The 25,413-nt window shown below is 39.9% G+C and overlaps 2 protein-coding genes across 3 annotated transcripts; one reads left to right on the forward strand and one right to left on the reverse strand.

Moving 5' to 3' along the window:
- The first annotated feature begins 7,389 nt into the window (after window positions 1-7,389).
- LOC147867821 (pentatricopeptide repeat-containing protein At2g03380, mitochondrial-like) lies at window positions 7,390-10,223 on the forward strand. Its single transcript, XM_087315631.1, has one exon. The coding sequence runs from the start codon at window positions 7,399-7,401 to the stop codon at window positions 9,982-9,984; it is 2,586 nt and encodes an 861-aa protein (XP_087171757.1). The 5' UTR covers window positions 7,390-7,398; the 3' UTR covers window positions 9,985-10,223.
- Window positions 10,224-17,785: 7,562 nt separating this feature from the next.
- Window positions 17,786-23,521, reverse strand: PME31 (pectin methylesterase 31). 2 transcript variants are annotated; one of them, XM_087315632.1, is made up of 6 exons: window positions 23,167-23,521; window positions 22,368-22,472; window positions 19,043-19,120; window positions 18,776-18,963; window positions 18,516-18,692; window positions 17,786-18,141 (listed from the first exon to the last, which is right to left on the reverse strand). In XM_087315632.1, the coding sequence occupies exons 1-6, from the start codon at window positions 23,410-23,412 to the stop codon at window positions 17,970-17,972; spliced, it is 966 nt and encodes a 321-aa protein (XP_087171758.1). In that variant the 5' UTR covers window positions 23,413-23,521; the 3' UTR covers window positions 17,786-17,969. The 2 variants fall into 2 exon arrangements, with proteins under 2 accessions (XP_087171758.1, XP_087171759.1); XM_087315633.1 differs by having other exon boundaries at window positions 18,003-18,141; window positions 18,435-18,692.
- Between the last annotated feature and the right edge of the window lie 1,892 nt (window positions 23,522-25,413).

Here is a 25,413-nt window from a genome sequence, read left to right on the forward strand (position 1 = left end):
CCAAATCGTGAGAACCTTAAGGAATTCACCTCAACTGCCATAGTAGAATACCACGAGTCCCGGATTCCCAACATAGAAGTTAAGAAACCCCACGCTCTAAGCTCCTCCCCATGTAGCAAGTTCGAATGAGCCCCAAGACAATCTTCCACTCTCTCTGTCAATCATCCCTTAAGTTCGATGAAGATCTCCATAAACTCAAATTTCATACACAACAAAATCTTGAACATTAGAGTTTGATTTGACTTCATTATAAAATTTCCTCATGATTTAATGTTCATGGAAACTAGTATTTTGCTAATAAACAAATAGTCTTTACAACATTGAAATGGTCATATTTTCCACAATAAAATTGGTTGGTTGAAACAATAAGATTGCCCTTTAAAAGGAGATTGCTAATAAACATGTCGGCATTATACTCAAGACTTTCATACCTGAGAATTGAAGCCAACTGACATACTACAAGGCTCACACACATACTTATGTCTTTGGCACATGTAAGTCCTTGGTAGGATTATGGGAACCATGGAGCATCCCAAACATATCCATGGCATTGCAACCGCAATTTACAAACACAACTCTAAACTTAAGCATAGTCCATTATATAATTCCAAACCCAAGGAATTGTATATGGGGTGAAATTGGATAGAATGGGTTCAATTAACCTATCTCTAGCCTTGATTTGATCTCTAATCACAAATTGAATTGATAATTATGTGTATACTTATGACACACCATCAAATGTGGGAAAGCATGACTACAAGCATGACAGGAATACACGCTCCCGATGAACAACGCTTGGCCACAACCAAGCCTAGGATCAAACACAGAAAACGGGTAATGAACGCACGACACAATGAAGAGAAGAGTACACAGGATGTTAACGTGGAAAACCCAAACTAGGGAAAAACCATGGCAGACCACAGACTGCAAACTATCACTATATCACAATGTACAATAGTAAAGCACCGAGGCAACGACCTCGAGCTTGCTATCTTCGTCATAGGCGGCAGTTACAACAGAGGCAACGACCTCTTTCTCTCTCTCTCTCTCTCTGTACACAGTTATGCACTCTAATCTTGCACCAACAAGAATGACAACCACACAATACACTAAGTTTGCCCTAAGTCATATTTATACTAATATAGCCCGATGGACTCTCAGAAAACATATTTACGAATATGTCCCTTCATCCGGTGAGCACTTCTCACCGGGCCTTCGCCATCCGGCTCTTGCCGGGTACTCATCATCCGGTTCTCACCGGGTCTTCTGTTGCCGGGTACTCGTCATCCGGTTTCGGCCTCGACCGAGTTTGCTCATCAGCATTGTTCTTCTCACTTCCCATCCGGAGGGACCTGTTTCCTAACAAACTCCCCCTTCACTCCGGCATGGGATGTCTTACTAGTTCGATCCGCTTCCGACATGCATCCAGCTTGTCAGGTATCAATACTTTGGTCAGCATATCTGACCCGTTCTCGGCCGTGTGGATCTTCATCAGTGCGAACTCTTGATCTTCTACTCACTCCCGGATCCAGTGATACCTACGCTGGATGTGCTTTGTCCTGGAGTGGTACGCTACATTCTTAGCAAGGTGGATGGCACTTTTACTGTCGCAATAGAGTCGGTATTCATCTTGCCGGATACTGAGCTCTTCGATGAAGTCCTTCATCCATAGTATTTCCTTGCAAGCTTCCACAGCCGCCATGTACTCCGCTTTCGTGGTTGACAACACAACCGTCTTCTGTAGCCTCGACTGCCACGAAACAACTCCCCCTACATATGTCATTACATACCCGGATGTAGACCGGCTGGTATCCACATCAGCCGACATGTCCGAATCGGTAAAACTGTCAAGTTGAGGTTTACCAAGGCCGAATCGGAGACACATGTTCAAAGTGCCCTTCAAGTACCGGAGTATCCATTTGACCGCGTTCTAGTGCTCCTTGCTAGGATTGTTCATAAACCAGCTCACCACTCTGACTGCGTATCCTATATCCAGTCGGGTACACACCATTGCGTACATTAAGCTCCCGACGGTAGAGGCATATGGAACCTTCATCATATCAGCCTCCTCTGCTTTCGTCTTCGGGCTTTGCTTACCGGATAATCTGCAGTTTGCCGGGAGTGTCGATCCAACCGGTTTCGCTTCTAACATGTTGAACCATTGAAGCACCTTTGTCACGTATTTCTCCTATGATAGCCACAGTTGCTTCGTTGGCCGGTTCCGGATGATATGCATCCCCAACATCTGTCTTGCCGGAAGTCTTTCATTGCGAAAGTTCGGTTGAGAGCCTTCTTCAGCATCCGTATTCTGGCTTGGTTCCGTCCGACGATCAACATGTCGTCCACGTACAGAAGGAGTATCAGGAAGTCGCCTCCTTCGAACTTCTTCACAAACACGCAGTGATCGGCCTGCGTCTTGTGGTGCCCTTGATCGGTCATGAAGGAGTCGAACTTCCGGTACCATTGTCGGGGAGCTTGCTTTAGTCCGTACAGGCTCTTCTTCAATCGGCAAACCAGATGCTCCTTCCCTTTCTCCACGAATCCTTCCGGTTGCTGCATGTAGATCTCCTCTTCGAGGTCACCGTGAAGGAATGTTGTCTTCACGTCCAAGTGCTCTACCTCCAGGTCCATGCTTGCCGCTATACTCAGCACCGTCCGGATGGAGGTCATCTTTACTACCGGGGCAAAAATCTCGTCGAAGTCCACGCCCTTCTTTTGCTGGAACCCCTTCACCACGATCCTGGCTTTGTGTTTCGGGGGGTTGCCGACATCTCCCGGTTTCAACTTGTACACCCACTTGTTTCGGAGTGCTCACTTTCCTTTCGGCAACTCCACCAATTCGTACGTATGGTTCTCATGCAGGGAATCCATCTCATCCTGCATGGCACTTAACCATTTGCGGCTATGGGCGTCACTTTTAGCTTCGTCTAAGCTTTCTGGCTCACCCTCATCGGTCAGCAGCACATGCTCTACATCCGGAAATCTCCGGGGGGGCCTTCTCTCTCTGAGAGGATATATTCGTCTTTGGCCTTCAGCAACCAGTTCCACTATTTGTTCTTCATCCGAATCCGATTCGGGGTCTTGGCCGGTTCTGATTTCAGCTTCCTCTACTTCTTCTTCTGCCGGTTCGGTATTCTCACCGTAACCGGTTGGTTCCTCAAGTGTCAACCAGCTCTTAGCCGGGTGTGTCCGAATCTCATCGGAGTTCATTATCTTCTTCTCCGACTCCCAATCAGCAAGAGTCTTGTCCTCCATGAAGATAATATCTCGACTCCGGACAGCCTTCTTGTCAACCGGATCCCACACTCGGTAGCCGAACTCATCATCGTTGTATCCGAGGAATATGCATGGCCGGGTCTTTGGATCCAACTTTCCTCTCCGGTCCTTAGCAACATGCATGTACACGAGACACCCGAACACCTTCAGATGCTGGTAGGACACTTCCTTACCGGTCCACACCTTCTGCGGTGTGTCTCCATCCAAGGGCACTGAGGGTGATCTGTTTATCACATACGTTGTTGTCGACAGCGCCTCAGCCCAAAACGTCTTGGGTAATTTTGCATGCGCCAACATACTCTGAACCCTCTCCATTATGGTCCGGTTCATCCTCTCGGCCAGCCCGTTTAGTTCTGGCGTCTTCGGCACGGTTAATTCGATCCGGATTCCCTTCGAGCGATAGTACTCCTCGAACTACCCCTGGTATTCACCTCCATTATCAGCTTGAACCGCCTTCAGCTTCCGGCCGGTTTCTCTTTCCACTCTCGCGTGGAGCTCTTTGAAGACGGATAACACCTGATCCTTCGTCTTCAACGGTGTGGCCCACAGCTTCCGGTTGTGGTCATCTATGAATGTCACGAAGTACTGTGATCCGGCATGTGACTTCGTGTCCACTTGACATACATTAGTATGCACCAACTCTAGTGGTGCATTACGTCTCATCGGTGGCCTCGATCGGAAGGAGGTCCAGTTTTGTTTACCGGCCAGACAATCAGTGCACTTCTCCAAGTGCACGTTCTTCACTGGAATGAGGTTGTCGTCTGCAAGCCTCTTCATCCCCTTCTCGCTCATGTGACACAGCCTCTTGTGCCACAGCTCACCAGCAGTGTCAGATGCCATGTTCACTTTTTCCGGGAATACCCGGGCATTCATCAGGCACAACGTGTTTACCTTCCGGGCCCGAGCCACAATCAGGCTCCCTTTGCTGAACTTCATAACACCGTTCCGGATGCTACCCGTGTAGCCTTCATCATCTAGCCGACCGGCTGATATCAGCTTCTGACAAATCTCCGGAACGTGTCGGACATCCTTCAGCAGCAACTTGCATCTAGTTGGTGTTGTCAACCACACGTCTCCTATGCCGACAATTCAGCATGTACCTTCATTCCCCATCCGGACACAGCCGTGATCACCAGCTGAGTAGGATGAGAAGCATTTCCAGTTCGGGGTAAGGTGGAACGACGCTCCGGAGTCGACCACTCATGTCATCTCGCCGCCGACAAGGTTTAGCTCACTCTCCTCGGTGATGAGCATCAACTCTTCGTCATTTGCCACGATTGTCGTCGTTCCCTTCCAGTCTGGCCCCCTCCGGACTTTACTGTTCCGGTCCGGTGTCCGATTCGAATCGGTACCGTCAGTTTCCTTGTCTTTTCGGAAGTGCCGACAGTTCTTTTGGAAGTGACCCGGCTTGCTGCAATAGACGCAAGTAGGCCTCTCCCTTGACTTTGACCATGTCCCCAACTTTTCCCGGTTTTTGGGACTACGGTTCCTTTGTCTTCCGCATTCCGATTCGGTAAGGAGCATTTTGGAGTCGGAGCTCGTATCCTTATCTTTCCGACGCGCCTCCTCATCTAGCAAGCTCGACTTCACTCTTGCTAGGGATAACTATTTCCCTTCTAGCCCGGCGTTGCCCAAAGTGACAACCAACGTCTCCCAGCTATCTGGGAGGGAACCGAGCAGGAGTAACGCTAGTACCTCATCGGCAAGAGGTACTTCTAATGATGTTTCCTGGTGGATCAGCCCCTGGAAGGCATTCATGTGCTCCGCCATGCTGGGGCCATCTTGGTACCGGAGTCTTACTAGCTTCCGAAATACCGAAACCTGATTAACAGCATTTTTGTTTTGAAACATAATGTTGATATTCTCCCAAAGCTCATGAGCCTTGCTCTCTTCATTGAAGTTGTTGTATAAACTCATGCCGATCAAGCACCGTATGTAAGCCATTGCCTTCATGTGCATCACCTCCCATATCGTGGCGTCGATTTTGTCTGGTCTCTTGTCCCCGAACTGAACCGGCAACCAAAGATCTTTAACCACAAGCATGTCCCTCATCTTCGACTTCCACACGGAATAGTTGGAGCCGGTGAGCTTGAACATGCCTCCCAACGATTCGTCCATTTTCTGTGTCATTTTGCTCTGATACCACTTTGACAGGAATACACGCTCCTGATGAACAACGCTCGACCACAACCAAGCCTAGGATCAAACACAGAAAATGGGTAATGAACGCACGACACAATGAAGAGAAGAGTACACAGGATGTTAACGTGGAAAACCCAAACTAGGGAAAAACCACGGCAGCCCACAGACTGCAAACTATCATTATATCACAATGTACAATAGTAAAGCACCGAGGCAATGACCTCTTCCTCTCCGGGCTTGCTATCTTCGCCACAGGCGGCGGTTACAACAGAGGCAACGACCTCTTCCTCTCTCTCTCTCTCTCTGTACACAGTTATGCACTCTAATCTTGCACCAACAAGAATGACAACCACACAATACACTAAGTTTGCCCTAAGTCATATTTATACTAATATGACTTTTCGGTTATTTACAAATATAGCCCCGATGGACTCTCAGAAAACATATTTACGAATATGTCCCTTCATCCGGTGAGCATTTCTCACCGGGCCTTCGCCATCCGACTCTTGTCGGGTACTCGTCATCCGGTTCTCACCGGGTCTTCCGTTGCCGGGTACTCGTCATCCGGTTTCGGCCTCGGCCGAGTTTGCTCATCAGCCCTGTTCTTCTCACTTCCCGTCCGGAGGGACTTGTTTCCTAACAAAGCATTCTTACCCACCCCATCACAAAGTTCTCATGAGTCATGACCCCAACCTCCATATGGCTTCCATCTTGCACCCTCTCTACCTTATTAAATAAGAGAATTGTAATGAGCCATGTCTATGCCATCTTTGGTTAATTTCGATGCACTCTACCCCCTCTACTAGTCTATAGAGAGGGAAATGGCCTCTTTGCCAAGTTGGATACTGCTTCTCCACCCCATATAGCGACTTCCATCTAGGCTTTGGTTCCCTTGATGCAACATCCTTTCTACAAGAAGATGAATGGCAATAACTTAGTTGCATAACCCCTCTATGGGTACTCCATCTCCCACATGGGCAACCAAATCCTTTTCACTAGGGCGATACTTGGAAATAACACAACCAACTAGATGCATGTTATCCATTATGGTTACAATTCTTTTTCTAACAGTGGATCATTGATGATATTTTAAAATAACATCCAAGATAAAGCACCTGAGAATGTGGTCCCCAATAGCCACATAATTGTGCAGAGTAAGCATGTCTTACCTTGTCCCTAATATTAGCCCAACTTCAACACTAGAGTTGGCCTCCACATAAGCCCATACACACATAGAAACTAGACGACACAATTGTCAATGCTAATATATCTCGTGACATGCACGTGTAAAGATATGTTGGTAGTTTCTCCATGGTGTGTATAAAGATATGTGTGTACAAATGAGTCATTGGATTCTCAACAGGAATCTTGTCTTCACACAGGGGTTTGTGCATGTGAACCAAATTCAGAAATCTATGGATTCCTTGACACGTGCAAACCTCTGACTCTCACCCTTCCTCCGTATGTTAGAGATGGATCGATGACACAACATGACTTATGTATCACCCATGAAACTTGTGAGTGACTTCTTAAGTCAAAGTTTAAGAAAAACTACGGAGTGACTAATTAATCGAAGTCAAAGTTTATGAAACTACCTATGATTTTCTTTCTCTCTTAATGTTTTCGTTATTTCTTTGAATTTCCCTTGGTCAACTCCTCTTCGATTATTACATGTGCTACTGGAGAGTATTTGGTAGGGTTGCAACCATCCTCCCGTTGTTGGCCACAGAAAACCTCTAGAGTCTAGGGACACAATGGAAACTTAAAGGCATTTCAAGGAAACAACAAGCAATTATACAACCACTTTCATCCTCTCCTTTTTTAGGTTGGACAGGGGCATTTGGGGAAATAAGGAAAGTTTAGGGGCATTTTGGGGAAATAAGGAAAAATAGGGGGGCATTTGGGGAAATACAGAGAAACATGGGCATTTTCAAAGGTCTTTTTATGTATGTATAAAACTATGGTGGAGAAACAGAGTCTATGAGAGCTTCGAAGTCCTGTTTCAGGACGTATTCTTCTTCAGGTTCTGGAGCCCAATCCATACATCAAAACCCTAATTTCGGAGGTGGTTATCTTCTTTCCTGTCAAGTCTCCAAATTAGGGTCTGAGATACAATGTCTCTGCAAAGAAGGAGAATTGGAAAAGGCCATTGGAGCTCTAACCCGAATGCACCAATATGGCTTCACCCCCCATGAGAACGTGTTCTGGTCTCTTCTCAAAGCATGTGGTGAGCAAAAAGACGTACGATTGGTTCGAATAGTTCAGGAATCTCTTGTTAGACATGGTAATGTAGGGTTTGCGAGTCCGATCCTAGACTATTTGGTTAGTATACTAGCAAAATGTGGTGATATTGAACATGCTCTCTATGAGTTTAAAAGGGTCAAGAATCGCACAGTTTTCTCATGGACTGCACTTATTTCAGCATTCACGGAAAATGGTTCATACATTGAAGCTCTTGAAATGTATCGAAATATGAAACATGATCGTGTTGAGCCTAATGAATACACTTTTGTTAGTATATTAAAAGCTTGTGGTGGCATTCCCGATTTGATTGAAGGCAAGTCTTTACATGCTGATGTTTTATTTAAGGGTTTCGATTCTCATGTGTTTGTTGGGAGTACACTTGTGAGTATGTATGGAAAATGCGGAAATATTTTAGATGCATACAAGGTATTTTCAGGTCTATCAGAACAGAATATCGTCTCTTGGAATGCTATGCTCACTGCATATGCCGAACAAGGTGAAGGAGAGAAAGCCTTACAGCTCTTTGAAAAGTTGAAAGGAGAAGGTTGTGTGGAGCCGAATGAAAGGACATTTGTTAATCTCTTGCAAGCATGTTCCACGCTTGCAGACACAGAAGAAGCTATCCTTATTGATGTCGGATTGGTGAAGTTGAAATGTATGGAAAGGGTTGAGACTCTTTATTCAGATATTCAATCAAAAGGTTTCCACTTTAACGTGTTTGTTGGAAACACACTCATAAATATGTTTGGAAAATGTGGAAACATCAACAGAGCCGAAAGTATTTTCTTTGGAATGTCGGATCGGACAGTGATATCATGGACAGCAATGCTTTCTGCATATATTGACCGTGGAGAGGTTGAGAAAGCTCTAAAGCTTTACATACAAATGAGATGTGAGGAAGCTAGTCCGAATGAATGGACATTTGCAATCCTGTTCCAAGCATGTTGTATGCTTGCTGATAAGGAGGATATGCTTGTTGTGGGGGGACTAAAGATGAAGCTTTTAGCATTAGAAATTGGTCGGGGATTACACTCAGATGCACGGAGAAGTGGGTTAGCTTTAGATTCTTGTGTCGGTAGTACCCTTGTGAATATGTATGGCAAGTGTGGAAGCATTATTGAGGCTGAGAATATCTTCTTCGGCCTATCAGAGAGGGACATTTCGGCATGGAATGCGATATTATCAGCTTATCTTGAGAAAGGCCAAGCAGAGAAAGTCTTATATTTATATGTAGTTATGCAAGGGAATTGTTTGAGCCCAGATGAACGTACTTTTGTAATTGCTCTCCAAGCATGTTGTGTGCTTGCAAGCAAAGAAGAAACTGTTTTTATCAAAGGACGTTCGACAAAAAAGAAGTCCCTAGACATTGGGCGAGCATTACATGCTGATGCTCAAATGAAAGGATTTGATGTAGACACATTCATCAGTAGCACATTGGTGAGTATGTATGGGAAATGTGGCAGTATTTTGGATGGAGGGACAGTTTTTTCTGAATTAGTGGATCGAGATGTTGTTACATGGACTGCTATGCTCTCAGCATATGCTGAACAAGGACAAATACAAAATGCTTTGCAGTTATACGAACAAATGCAAGAAGAAGATGTGATCGTGGATGATGCGACACTAGTTTGTGTAATTCAAGCATGTAGTGGAACTGGAACATTAGGGATTTGTAGGAAGATACATTCTGATATTCTCTCCACACGGAGAGATCCAAGCCTTCTTTTGATGACAGCTTTTATTCGTGCGTATGGAAATTGCTCAAGCATGATGGATGCTTTGGCTATTTTTGATGAGCTACAAGAACCTGATGTGGTAGCATGGAGTGCATTGATATCAGGTTATGCTAGAGGAGGAAATTTTGCAACAAGCTTTCAAGTTTATGATGAAATGAAGCAGGCGAGTATAGAACCCAACCATGTAACGTTTTTGTCACTTCTTACTGCTTGTGGTCATGGTGGCCAAGCAGAAAAAGGCGTTGATATGTTTGAATCTATGACTACAGACTATGCATTAGTTCCCAAAGTTGAGCATTTTGTCACTGTAGTCGATCTACTTGGGCGTGTAGGGGACCTTGAAAGGGCTGAATATGTTCTATCAAGAATGCCTATGCAACCGGATTTGGCAATGTGGCTTTGCTTACTAGGCGCATGTCGAAAGCATGGTAATATCCAGCTAGGAAAAAGGGTCTTTGATCGGGCTGTCCGTTTACAACCAAACAAAGCTGCAGCATACGTGATGATGTCTAATATCTACAATGATGCTGGGCTATGGGATAGTGCAAGCGAGATGGATATGATGAAGGTGATTGCAAGTGAGTAATGAAGGTACTTGTAAAAGGCGTGGTTGGAGATGGATTGAACTTGATCAAGAAATCCTAACTCTTTTCTATAAGAGGTCATAATTGCATTCATGAAGAATGGTTATGACTTGAAACATCAAAGAGAAAAACATGTTGCAAAGATGCAAGTATTGCATACAACAATGTTATGGGAGCTTGACCATTAAATGTTTTAATATCAATATATGTGCGTACAATGACGAATACCCAGAGAAGAGGACTCTGCAATGAGCATATGAATGAATAATCATGAGGATTCACTAAGGTCAAAGATTGACCCATCAGTTCGTGGACAACCACCAATCACATAGTCTAAAGGGAGAGCCATGGTGTGTACATATAATATACCTAGAGTTTCATGATTCATAAAGAGAACTAGCTAAGTGGCTCATCTTATTTGGGGTTCTTTTAGCTTTTGCTTCTCAGTAGTTTACTTGGTCCTTGCCATGACCTAGGTATGAACAATGGGCACTGTTGTCTCTGGAACTGAATGGTAGAGGACAGTACCTGAGACATTGTTATTTGACAATCAAGATTGCAACATTGTACAGTGAGATGATGGCCAAGCAGCATCAGAGCAAGTGGTGGCCTGGGTTGTATACTCCAATAAGTGTATTGGAAGGTCAAAGTTCCTTCTTTCCATGAACACCTCCTGCATTACAAATATTCAGACTGAAAAAACAGTTCCAATAGGCTGAAAAAATCTGAAGTTCAGACACCGAAATAATATCCTCCAAATTTGAAAGGTGATTAATTCCGAATATAGCAACACTGCAAAGCATTGTGAATACCGAAATGATGGTTTACTTCTTAAATTTGGACCGTTTTTTTTGTTACGACTCATTATTAGTCTTTCAATACAAATTTTCAAGATAAGAATTGAGAAAAAAAGCAGCAAGTAATGTGATCAAGATAATCTTCTAAGAGACTTGAAGGAGATCGGCAAAATCCTTTTTCCACAAGCATACATTAAACTATTCAAATCTTCGCATTTAAATGTCGTATAAGAAGGAATTATTTAATTAACTAATTAACGTTGGTTGACTACTATGAAGATGGTCATCAATTAAGATAATCTTCTAAGAGACTTGAAGGAGATCGGCAAAATCCTTTTTCCACAAGCATACATTAAACTATTCAAATCTTCGCATTTAAATGTCGTATAAGAAGGAATTATTTAATTAACTAATTAACGTTGGTTGACTACTATGAAGGTGGTCATCAATTAAGATAATCTTCTAAGAGACTTGAAGGAGATCGGCAAAATCCTTTTTCCACAAGCATACATTAAACTATTCAAATCTTCGCATTTAAATGTCGTATAAGAAGGAATTATTTAATTAACTAATTAACGTTGGTTGACTATTATGAAGGTGGTCATCAATTAATTACTGACGAGTAGCAACAAAAAGTGCCATTTAATTTGGACCTAATAATATAATAGCTAATAAATGATGATCACTACTCTAGCTAAAGTGATAAATACATTATTATGCTTCCACGCCCATTGATAATATTAGAAGTGCTAATTATTACAACATTTATAATATGCTAATTACAATGTTAATCATTGTAATAATTATGATAACCCTAAATAATGAACATCTTTTAATACACAATTGAAGTTTAATAACTCCATGATTAAGCACAATAACCCCATGATTAATGAATCACCACAACAAGAAGTTCATAAGAAGAAACTTTGCTATGCATGTAACCTTTACAATTCACCAAAGGCATTTGGATTATTTTTTAAAAAACATGGGGGCGTTGTCTAGAATAGTAATCATTTTACTAGGAAGTAGTTACCTAGCTTCCACTATTTTAGCCGGTAAAAATTACAGGTGTTCTAATTATAATTTCATCCAATTTGGTAAAAGGAACTCATCCCATTGGTGTTAATTACAGAAACTCTGGACTGATGAGAGATTTGATTAACACATCAGTCAAAGTGAAGATGGTAATGGCGGGGTGATCGCTTCATGTTTACTTGTTACAAGTAATGCCCCCGGATCATCATCTGAGAAGTATTGACAAATGTAATAGGAACTTTGTTGATATTTGTTTATGCATGACGATTGCTAGAAAATGTCTGACAAAAAGTGATACCTTATTACGATCAATAATTAATTAGAAGCGACGTGAAATATAAATGAAATAGCAGAGGATCTCAATAGCAACACCATTTATTATAAGAAGTGACATCGATCAATGCAATAGACCTGATCTTGATGATACGCCACATGATGATGGATCTTCTACACATCAATAATTAGTGAAAGATCACGAATTTGTTAATACAAGAATGTGATGTTCACATGAATATTAAATTTCAAATTTATATATATATAACTTAGAGTCTGAAAACAAAATCAGACTAAACTCCTGTAAACATTAAACTTCTGTGTGTAATTTAAGTTAAACTAAGCACATGAATACAATTCTATTTGTACGTGTTAAAAAGTAAATAATGAAGCTCAAGTATGCACTATCTGAGAGGAGAGATAATTAATCAGGATATCTAATACATTCATTAGATTCTGCACAAGTAATGTGGCCAGTCACAACATCTGCGATTGGCCGAAAATTGAGACCAAAGTAATCAATCTCGGAGCTATAATTTGCAGGATGTAAGATCTTCATTGATGGAATTCTGGCGGGTATCATCAATGTTGATACCGCCATGATTACACGGCTTTTCTTAAGTGAATCAAGGTTGTGTAACCATAATTTTGCAGGAAGATGTGGCACATGGGCAGCGAGCACACATGGATTGCATGATTATGATTATGAGGTCGATAACTCATTGATAAAATCATTGATTAAACCATGAATTATTATCACTTGATTCGTCACAACCAATGATGAGATTATGAATGCTTGTGGGTAATTAGGATCGAAGGATTGTTGTAATCGAGATCCGACATCATAATTCACAGAGCTAAGTGGCCACATGTGATGGAGCAGGCGGTTGATTTAAATGCTTGGATCAAATGATTAGTTAAAATCATTGTGGCTATGAATCTCTGTGGACTCCATGGATCCCTGCTGGCTACCCATATAACTCATGCGCGAGCATTGAGATCTTGTCTCATCTGAACCTGTGAGCGACTGGACCAACCACATGAAGTTGGACGCCTCCGCCTGGATCACTTTCGGCGCATACATGTGGATGACGATCGGCCGTCTCCCATGATGAGGATGATTATGATTATGATTACGATGAGGATTATGATTATGATTCTGATTATGATTATGATTCTGATTCTGATTATGATTATGATTATGATTATGATTATGATTATGATTATGATTCTGATTCTGATTCTGATTCTGATTTTGATTTTGATTTTGATTTTGATTTTGATTTTGATTTTGATTTTGATTTTGATTTTGATTTTGATTTTGAGTTTGATTTTGATTTTGATTTTGATTTTGATTTTGATGATTAATTAGCATCCCATGAGGATCTGCAGGCATCGACAGCCTCTCCTCCTCGGACAGCCTCTCCTCCTCGGATCGATCGGTTGGAGCCACCTCTTCCCCATTAATTCTTTCCTCCTCTTCTTCTTCTTCTCCTTCAACAACGAATTCCTTAACCTCGGGTCCCTTGATCCGATCCGAATCCTTCTCGTTGCGAATCATACCCATCGATGATGATGACGATGCCGTCACATCCAATCCATTCATATCGATCGATGATGATGCAGAGCCATCCAATTGACTGTCGTCACATAAGCTTCTCGGAGGATGATTACAGATCGAAGGCGGCACACACCCATCGAATCGATTGCCATCGTTATGAAGAATGCCTATCGATGATGGCATGGCTGTCGCGTCAATTAATAATCGATTCCCTTCGGATATTCTCGTTAATAATCGATTCCCATCGGATATTCTCATTCTCTTCCGGGAATCGCCGATCGATGCCACCAGAGACTCGTCATAGTCATCCTGGTCGGATCGATCATTGCTACAATCGCAGCCATAAGAAGAATTATCGATCGACAGGAAGTCCGCATTGAAGCTGCTATCACGATCGATATAATCATCGATTGAAGTGGTAGTAGCCAAACCCATGCCTAGCGAATCGTTGGTGTATAAGGGCGTCCACCAATCGGAGATCGCCACTTCCATTATACTATCGCCCGTCAATTCCTCGCATTCGATCCTACGCGATGATTCATCGCCATCAATATCATGAATCTCTTCATGATCATCATGAATATGATTCTTTGTAGCAGTGGTACGAAGAATATTCATATAAATTCGGCTAGATACTAGCTATGATAATTAAATTTACTACTACTACTATACTGTTAATTAAATTTCTTAATTAGGTTCTCCCAAGGATTTAACTAATGATGTAATTAGGGAATGAGTTAGTGTAGTATACTACTTACTGCTGTTATAATTAATGCTTCATCTAATATGATCCCACGGAAACAATAGGTAGTTGTTATAATTAATGGTTCATCTAATATGATCTCATGGATACAATAGATCTATTTATCCATCTATATATATATATATATATACAGATACATATAGGCAGAGTTATTGATTGGGTTTAATGATAAAATGGAAGAAGTAGTAGACTCGGCTTTCTTCCTTGTTCTTCTAATACTTGATCAAATCTCCTCCTGGACCAGGATTTCAACATGTTTGACACAGTATTTGTTTGTTGCAGAAGAAACAGCCCCCCCCCCCCAAATTATAACTAAATTACTATGTAATATTTATTTATTTGTTTTTATGATACAAGATCAGAACATAAATTTCCAAATTTGCTTCATAATGTCTTTAATTTTGCCTTCTCCAAAAAAATAAAACAAAAAACATTCTTACAGAAAATGATTCTTACTATATTTATAAACATTATTACTACATATATGTATCAGAATTGTCAAAAAACAAATTTTACTAAAAACCAAATTGTGCTGACTTGCATTCATTCATGTTGCTTTTGTTGTTTGCTTTTTTATATGACATGTGTGTGTGTGTGTGTGTGTGTGTTGTGTGTATGAATGAATTTCTTTTGATTTTCTGCTTTTTTAGTGTTTGGGGATTGTGATCTGTTGGCCGCCCGAGTGTTCCGAAAGCATGTGTGCTTGGCGATCCCGGGCACTTCTATACATATAAAACAATCTCTTCACATGTTCAAATGGGCATACAAATTGGTTTCGGGCACCAAATTGGATACAATAAAGATCGGCATGTTAGTTGGATCCGAAACCCGGACACTCCGCGCATCTCCATGACCTAACCAATGAGATCAATCTCCATTGGACTATGTATAGCTTAGCTCCCTTTTCCGTAGTTACCTCAACTCCATGACTAACATATGAGAGATCAATCTCCATTGGACTAGCTTTAGCTCCCCTTTCCGTAGTTAAAACTTCATATCACTATCTACCTCATATCACGCCACATTCCAGTCGGCGATCAACAATAACCATACTTGTGACCATGACTGCTATACTTCCTCGAAGCCTTGGAAGTTAAAACTCGGTAAGTTGTCCAATTTCTCAAGTGCTCGATGCCCTTGCAACAGGATTAAGAATTCTTCATATTTGAGTTTCACCACTAAATCTACTCGAAAAATGGCATTATCCCAAAGATTTGTCCAACACAAGTAGAGTATTAATTCCCTAGATTGATCACCTACATGATCCGAAATTGCTTGTAAAATTTAGAGTTACTATGACAAAAACCTACAAGAAATTCTAGATTGGATGTGCACAAAAGGTATTATAGATGATGCAAAATATTAGGCCAGAATAAAAATCTACAAGAATGAAAAGGAGTTATTTGGTAATTTTGTTCAAGGCCTATCCTAATACAAAAGAAATGGAGCCATACCAAACTTCAAGTGCATGTTAGCCTAGATTTTTTCCAAATCACAAAAAAGTATAAATAAATGTTGTTCAATAAAACAAAGGAACAAATCATAAGGAAGGCAACATTATATCCTATCTTATAGACTTATGCCACATAAGCTTTTATTTGTTAATTCTGCATTGCATTGGATCAATGTTACCCTCCCAAATATTGATAGCAAGGCCATCTTGTCTGGGCTCAATTCTATTTTAGGAACTGGCACTCACATGTCTTTGACTCTTTGTATGACTTGGAAGAAGGTATTTTGTAAGGCCTAGCTCTATCATTTAGAATTTGGATATAGAACCATGAACATTAAATCGTGAGATAAATTAGTGGAAGACAAGCCCTTAAATCATAAATCAAACCCATCATTATCCATTTGGCCATAATTTACACATAATGGTTGAATTAGAATTTGGATATAGAAAACCATTAACAATACTTTGTTAGAGAAATTGATGGAATAAAAGCCATAAAATCGAACACGCCATTATCCATTTGGCATCAAAGTTTTGTTATTTAAACTAATTGAATTAATTAGTAGTAAAAGGCTACAACCATAAAATCAACCACGTCATTATCCATGAAATCGATAGATATATGTTATATTAGTAGTATATCAATGATCATCATATAACATAGTAGTATCAAAGTGTTGTTATTTAAACTGATTGAATTAAGGGAAAAGTACCAAGATACCCCTGGAAGTTCGTTTATTTACCAGAATGCCCCTGGAAGTTCCAAATTTACCAACTACCCCTATGTCCAAAAAATTACACTTTATAAAGTAATTATACACTCAAATCTTTGGTAAATAGGGCTAGTTCAGGTCCATTTCTTCCATCTTTGGTAAATAGGGCTTATAGATTTGAGTGTATAATTACTTTATAAAGTGTAATTTTTTGGACATAGGGGTAGTTTGGTAAATTTGGAACTTCCAGGGGCATTCCGATAAATAGACGAACTTCCAAGGGTATCCTAGTACTTTTCCCTTGAATTAATTAGTTAAAAATCAACATGAGTTTTTTTTTTCTTGGCTGAAAGCAATTGATAAATGAATGTAAGAATGAGTTTTTGACTTGTCAGTTTTATTCCGTCTCAACCTCGACTTCGTCTTTACAAAAGAATGTCAACAACTCCCCGTGTTAGTACTCGAAAAATATGAAAAGAAGACATAGTTGTTAAAACTCTTGACGAATTGCAACTTTAAGATAAGATTAAAAGGTTCTTATAAGTCTTCTTGACGAATTGACACTTTAGGTCAAGGTACGCGTAGTTGAATAAGTCTTTTTTCTTGTAATACATAGCCCCAAAACACATCATCAACGAGTATCCCTAAAACAGCTTAAGGAAACACCTGAAACCGACATGCAAGGAAGGGCCATTGTCCACCTATGGGCATGGGCATTTCCTTAACCTCTTGTACAAGAAGAAGTACTAGGCATCTATTATTACAATATTAGCTTATCACATAACAATCAAAAGACCAACACTTCACCACCCAAGACACATCATCCAATCTAATCATTCTCAGAAAACCATTATTTGAGGTTATGTATACAAAATTGACGGAGCACTTCGAAGAGATTGAATAATAGAATAATAGAACATGTGATCGATGCTTAAAGCTCAAATCTTACAATCTTAGCTTATCACATAACAATCAAAAGACCAACACTTCACAACCCAAGACACATCGTCCAATCTAATCATTCTCAGAAAACCATAAATAGCGGTTATGTATACAAAATTGACGGAGCACTTCAAAGAGATTGAATAATATAATAATAGAACATGTGATCGATGCTTAAAGCTCAAATCCCTCCATGATCAGGTTATGTATACATGATCAGTGTACTATCAATACTTAATCTTAGTCGTAAACAAATAGCTCATAAGAACAAGAACACTAAATGCTACTTTATCAATCAATGAAAATATTTACCTCAAAACAAATTATGTATATAAAACTGCTCTCTGTTGGATTCATCCTCCAAAAGCTAAGTCAGAATTGTGTAAATTGTTATACATTGTGGGTCTTATACATATGATATATTTTATATTACTCTTTCAAATTTAAGGACTATGCTGATAATGGCACAGGTATGAAAGGAACCTGTTGGACACCAGCATTTCCTAACCATGATTGCTGAGGGTCAATAAAGCGCCAGGATAGAAGTTGCTTTATGTCATCATCCCTCAATTGTTTAGCCCATGAAACTCGCTTTGACTGGTTGCTTCCAGGTCCCGAGCACCTAGAAGGAAATAACATACATCGCCATGTATGAGACCCCATATGAAACACCACTTATTTAAACCTTAATAGAAAATATGTACATGCAAACCCATAAGCAGGTCGATATGATGTACATGCATGTGTATATATAAGTGAATTTGTATATGTATATATATACGTAAATTTGTCTATGTACATGACAAGCTACATGGATATGTATCTGTATGTGTATTTGTATATGTACAAGTCTATGTGTTTATTATATCATATACATGTGTACATATATAAACATTTATATGTGTGTGTATCTACCTGATATGAACAGAGGGTGGTAAGGAAAGATACTTAATCATTCAAGAGAAACCATCATCATCAAAAAAGTACACTGATAACCTGTATTCACAATAGCAGGCTGACATCTCATTTTCTGAGTTCCCCCAGTTATTCCACCCAGTTGGCATGATGCAATGATCCATCCATGTGTAAGCAAAGATGACCCTTGCATATGGTGCCCACGGACGCCCTAAATGCATGTATGGGGAACCTGTACCTGTACCTGTTATAATGCATCTGCCAACATCAAAGCCAATCAGCCAACTGCTAGGCTCTAGCAAGTTTTTTGTTAGAAAATCAAGTAATGTTTGTAAATTCACCTAAGAAACACAAAGCCAGTTGTTTCGACTGTAGTCTTTCGGCTTTGTGCAGTAATAAAACCAGCAGACTTGCAGTGAATGTGGCAATGTTCCAACAGTGCTGTTGCATCTCCAAAAATAAAGTCAACATTGCCCTCAATATAGCAATCTCTTAAATAATGTCTTCCATAATGTAAATACGCTGTATCCTGCTACATCCTACGAGGTATTAGCTAAATAAAATGGATAAATATATATAACATTAACTAAATAGTGTATGAAAATTACCTGCCAACCTAAGAATCGACAATCATAAAAAGCACAACGGTCTGCTGTTACACGTATCGCCACGGCTTGTCCTGAACCCTGCAAGTAATATGTAGTTGATCATATGTGGAGCTTCCTTGACATAGCTGTGCCAAGTTGGCTCTAGAGTCCCCTAGACATTTGATTTAGCAAGGAAGATAATTCACGATGGTCTGCCCAAATGGCCTCAATTTGACTTCCATAGCTTCAGCACAGATAGACTACCTCCACTTCAGTACTCCTTGGAGGCACCATCTCTCACGCTAACTAAGAGATCAGCAAAGTCATCATGCAAGACCTCACTTGGCTAGAGACTATGGAGGAGAATCAATTTAATGGGCAACCATTGTACTGTTGTTTTTTACATTTCAAGAAATGTTTGAACACAATCCTAAGGGCAAAGTCATGAGAAAGAATAGAAAAACTTTAAGTATCAACACACATAAAAGAAACAGTGATTCAGTTATGCTACCAAGTCCGATGCAAGGTGAAGGTAAACAAAGGCTTTTCTGGAGAGTTCATGAGCACCATTAGAGTGAAACAAGGATCCCCTCTATCACCTATTCCATCCAATCCGTGTACTGAACAACTATAAGAGTTCATCCAAGAAGCCTCAGGAGAACATAAGGGAAAACCAGATATTGGACATTTCATTGGGTTAATTCTGATTTATGCAGATGATGTGTTTTTGGCATATTTTCAGTTGGAACTGCAAATGCTTTTAGACATGGTGCATACTTGTGAACATAGTGGCCTGCCAATCGATGTGACTGAGACCGAAGTCATGGTAGTGACCATTGTTCAAAATCTGAAAGTCGGCAGCCAGTAGTATGATATGAAAAATCCACAGAAGTGGTTCAAAGTTTCAAATATCCCAGGGTTGACATACTAGTCAGCATACTTGGAATAAGTGTCTAGATAGGAATGGGAGCCTGCACAATTCAATACTATGAATTTCAGACCAAGATTGGGGATCAGAGCAATAGTATTTTCTGCATGCATCATGGAAACTCTGCTTTATGGCACAGGTTTGAGGAGACAGTATTTTCAGCAAGCTTGTGGAATGAGATAGATAGAAAACAAAAGAAACTTCTATTTTGTCGTTTTAGGGTTTAAAAGCACAATCCTGCCCTCAATAATGATTCTAGAAATTAAAAGGCCAATGGAATTTTCAGTCTGATACATATTTAAAGTACGCCTATATCTCGAAATTGCCCTCCTAATGCCACATGGGCACTTGAATGATGGTCAGAAAAAAACCATAAAAGAATATTTCCTTCATTCAGCTGAGTCCAAGACATCCAGAAATTATTTGCAAGATGACAAGTTGAGAGTTTCTGTATGCGCATGCAGAGAAAACAGCCAGCATATATTACATTCAAGTATTGCAGTCACTTTAATAATCAAGATTGGGAACATTACCAAGGGCAGCTGGCTGATGCCCAAGCTCATATCTGAACACCCATGTGCAAAAGAGCAAAGACGTCTCACCACATTGATGCACAGATGTTCAGACACGTTAAAAATAGAAACTAAGGGCTATCTGAATAATGAGCAGAAACAGAGAAATAGTGGTCTATGTTGCCTCAGCATACTAGAAACAAAAAATGTCACATTGGAATGCCTGGCATACGAGGGCATTACACATGACTTTCAGGAATTCCTACAAAGTTGTGCTATATTTCAAGAACTGCTAATGAGGACACAACCATCACCAAGGACATTGGGCATCATCGTTGCTTGTCTACTTGACCACAGAACCAAACACATGGAATATCCAAGCTGTGAAATCCAGAAACAAGACGTGCATTTCAGCTTTTGCTTGTTGGTTCCATGGGTCATGTTGGACCCCCCATGGACATTCTTATATCATCATTATCATAATCAATTTATTATATGTTTGCCATTGTGGCATTTTTTTATGAAATATGAGGGGTAAAGAAGTGACCTACCAATGAATGTAAGATAAAGTACATACATAATTGCCAACAAGAAGTAGCCAGATGTTTATATACCCCTCACGCACAATGGTGAAGCTATTGAATCTGTGAGCTCTTTTACGTACTTAGGCATCAGTGTCCCCCCAATCATAATTGGGGCACATTGAAAGCTGGTTCGCAAACTTCCACATTTCTGAATCCAAATGCAATCTCAATAACCTTCATGATGGCAGAGAAAGATCGGACTTTTCAATGCATTGGAAATCCAATACTTGCTATAGGAGGTTGAGGCATAAAAAGGAAGCATACACGTTTATAGATGAAATAACATTGAAAAGATACAGCAGATGCTTATATATTGCTGACTTGTGATCACAGAAACTATGCCATATTGTGTGATGTTCCTTGAAACACGGGAGAGACTCATCAAACAAGAGGGTCGTATGAAAGTCCACAAGTTTGTGACTAAGGTAAAGGAGGTGGAGGCCCATCACTTACCAATCTAAGCTTGGGGCACTAGCAGCTAAACACGAATGGCAAATAAAACTCTTCTAGCTGAGCACACAACACATACAAATGATTTAAGACATGGAATGTAGAAAAGCTACTCCAGCTACATATTGATGATATCCTCATGACAAGCACTGAATCATGCCTTACTGATGCAGTCAGATTGAACAAGTATGCCAAGAACCACAGCACTCACATAACCCAACATGTTGGGACTCCTACAAGGATATGATCAGGTGCACCCAAGTATATCTCTCAACCCCATGCCTTTTAATGTGAGACGAATAATCACCCTCCTCCACACACCTTCTCCAAGATAGGCGCGCCAAGTCTTGTCTCTTAGCTATTTTGATGTCAAGTAATTAGAATGGGCAAAGAGTGAAATTTATGAAAATGAGATTATCTTCCTATCATGCATACAAGTGGGATCGCAACTAATTTGAAGCAAATAAATATCAATCTTGGCTTACTCATGAACATGTTTTTCTATGCATCCAAATCACTAACAAAAAAACTTTGATGATTTCATTTCCATTTTAGAAGCTTAGAAACATGCCTTTTTCTATTTCCTATTTGGTGCAGTTCCTATGTTTTCATTAAAAGATATTTCAGAATTAAGGCCTTCCACCACGTGATGGAAAGAGTGAATAACCGGCAATAAAAGACATAAATCTACATAATTATGGAATACACTTTTTTCATGCTTTCATTGAGGAACCATATAAAACATCATGGAATGTTAAACCTGGAATATTTTAAAATTATACACTCATGGAATAAACTTTTCTTCTACATATTCGCTGACAAATTACAGAACTGGAGATTTTTTACTTTTTACAACCAAATAATGCACATACCTTTGGGGCAGAATTTTCGAATGTGATGCCCTGAGCTATGAAATCTTCACCCTCTACAATAACAGTTCCACATGCAAAGGTACCAGTCCCAATGACCCGTGATGGCTATTTGGATAACATAACAAAACAATTCACAATGTGTCAACATGGAGAGACATACGTGAGAAAGCGAAAACAATAGGCACACGAAGAAAGAACAAATCCAAAATGTAAGCTTCATTAAACACTAGTCTCCAAGTAAGATTATCTCGTCATTAATATTTGGCAACCATCTAAGGTTAATCAATCATAACCATTTATCCGGATAGACTAATATTTTGCGCCCAAATAAGGTTGATTATTCATAATTCGCTATCCAAATCACCTAGCTCATATAAGCCAAATAATCATGATGAAACATAAAAAAGACAAAAACAAGAGAATGCAATAAGAAAGATGAAATTCAAAAGGTAGACTTGATTAAACATTCATTTTCCGCATAGATGGAATGTTGCCAATTCTTTTATGCCAGTGTAGCTTGATTATATATAATGACCCTTTCTCCAAATCATCTAATATTTTTGCACCCATATTTGTAAGCTAATCCGTCACTGTAAGACAAACAGAAAGTGCAAAAAAAAAGAGAGAAATGTCTAATCCAAAAATGGTAGATTTGATCAATCATAGCCCTTAACCAAAATATCCCTAATATTTTTGCACCAATGTGAGCCAGACACCACTACAACAAATAGATCAAATAAAAACACAGAAGAAATGAACAGGCTCAAACACCAAGGTGGAATTTGCATTGAGAACTTACGTGATGGGATTGAATAGATGTAGCAGTATTAGACCACGAAATGACAGTAGTTTCTGCACAATGTCCCCTGAACGTGATCAAGTTCTTAGTTTTGGACACATAGATGGATTGTTTGTAAAGACCAGGGGCAATTTCAATGATGATCCTCTCCTTGTTAAAGAGAGGAACCGAATCAACAGCCTCTTGGATGGTCTTAAAATGTCCTGTTCCATAGGGAGAGACCTTGACGACGCGGGGGGTGGACATGGTGGAACAGAGCTCTGTTGAGGGGAAACAGAGGATCTTACGGAGCTCTGTACACAGAGAATGGTGACCCTTTTTCTTCTTCTTCTCCTCCTCCTCCTCTTTCTCCAGCTTCGGAATTTTGGGGGAGAAGAGACCAAATATTTTGCTTGTTACTTAATTACATATATGTATATGAGAAGATGTAAGAGAGTTCATTTGGGCAATTTACAAAACTAGCCTCTATTGCTTCATTATCTCAAAACTCCACAAGAGAGTTCAAAGAAGAAGCAGTTGGCTTCTTTGAAATTTTGATGTCCTTCTCACTAACATGAACTTTTATTGTTACGACTTTAGCGAGGTTCATGGAAAGTAGCAAGCCAGATGGGGCTTTTGCTTCCCTTACATGTGTAACACCATAGGGTAGTTCAGCATCGAGGTTCATGAAATCTTGAAGAAAGCAACAAGTTGTTGGGGTCTTTGAATAGTTAACGTCCTACTCACTAACGTGAACTTTTATTGTTACGGCCTTAGTGAGGTTCATGAAAAGTAGCAAGCAGATGGGGTTTTTGCATTTGCTTCCCTTACATGTGTAACACTAATGGGTAGTTTAGTATCGAGGTTCATGAAATCTTGAGAGAAAGCAACAAGTTGTTGGGGTCTTCGAATAGTTAACGTCCTACTCATTAACGTGAACTTTCATTCTTACAACTTTATTTATTGAGGTTCATGAAATCTCAAAGAACTTAGAAAGCAGCAAGCATTTAGGTTCTTTGAATAGTTAACATTAGTGAAACTTGTTGATTGTATGGATGCCTTGCTAGCCATGTTGCTCATCATTTCGCTTTGCTTATGTAATGCCACAGTGTATCGGTATCAATGTCTGGCCAGAACTTGCATGTTGGAGCCTTGGTAAATGCAACAATGAGTGGTGCTTCTTTGATAGAGGATCCCACAAAACTAACATCAGCTTTTCTTGCTTTGTGTCAACTAATTGGATCGAGGTTGATGCCTAATTGGAACTTGTGTTTTGTATCTAAGCAATGTTATGTATGATCTAGTTTTTTCTATATTTAGATAGGGCATGAGGTCTATGTAAATCCATGAGTTGTTGGTGATTGACAATTTGATATGGATAGTGATGCATATTATCATGACGTGATATTCAACCAACTTTTTTTTTACTGTGTTGAAAGATTTCTAACAAATTGGCAAAAAATAGTCTATATGATTGCTTATTATGGATTTGGCTTAGCCTTTGTGAATATGCAAATCAAATACAATAATAATAATTGTAAATAATCTACACTTCATCAAGGAAAAAGCAATAAGAAAGTATTATGCATCAATATGTGTGTGAACTCATCACAAGTGTGAGTGTAAAGAATTCAACACTATTGGAGTAGTGAGATTTGAGTTGCATGGGCTCACAACTTCAAAAGTTGTTTGTAAAACATCGAGATTGAGCCACTAAATTTGAAATTATCATGTTTGCATGATTGCTCGAGGCGACATGTCTATCTTGAGGGGATCACATAGGTGTTAAGGGACAAATTGTCCGCTGATTTCGGGAGAGATTAATCTGATACATAAAATAAAATTCAACATGAGATAGGGGGGGGAAACATCATCTCAATCACCAAACTTCGCTAAGAAATATTATAGAATTGATTCCATTGATTTCGGGAGAGATTAATCTGATACATAAAATAAAATTCAACATGAGCTGGGGGGGGGGGGGGGGGGGGGGGACATCATCTCAATCACCAAACTTTGCTAAGAAATATTATAGAATTGATTCTAGTGCACCACTCAAAGAAAGACTATTAATCTGGTATATCAAAGATTTAGTAACATTTCTAGTTCCAGACACCATTTCATTCAGTAATTGACTATGGGAATTAGAATACCCCAATTGCAAGACAGTGTCTCCACATACCCCAAATTGGGGTAAAGACTATTAATCTGGTATATCAAAGATTTAGTAACATTTCTAGTTCCAGACACCATTTCATTCAGTAATTG

The sequence above is a fragment of the Azolla caroliniana genome, unplaced genomic scaffold (assembly GCF_043228905.1).
Source record: "Azolla caroliniana isolate FFs.n. ecotype wild unplaced genomic scaffold, voAzoCaro1.0.p SCAF_2, whole genome shotgun sequence".
NCBI lineage: Eukaryota > Viridiplantae > Streptophyta > Polypodiopsida > Salviniales > Salviniaceae > Azolla > Azolla caroliniana.

Coding starts and splice junctions, on each gene's coding strand:
- LOC147867821 (XM_087315631.1), top strand. CDS start 7,399: ATGAGAGCTTCGAAGTCCTGTTTCAGGACGTATTCTTCTTCAGGTTCT.
- PME31 (XM_087315632.1), bottom strand. CDS start 23,412: ATGTCCACCCCCCGCGTCGTCAAGGTCTCTCCCTATGGAACAGGACAT. Junction 18,964..19,042: donor GTCGATTCTTAGGTTGGCAG/GTAATTTTCATA, acceptor AGGATGTAGCAG/GATACAGCGTATTTACATTA. Junction 18,693..18,775: donor ACTGGCTTTGTGTTTCTTAG/GTGAATTTACAA, acceptor TGATGTTGGCAG/ATGCATTATAACAGGTACAG.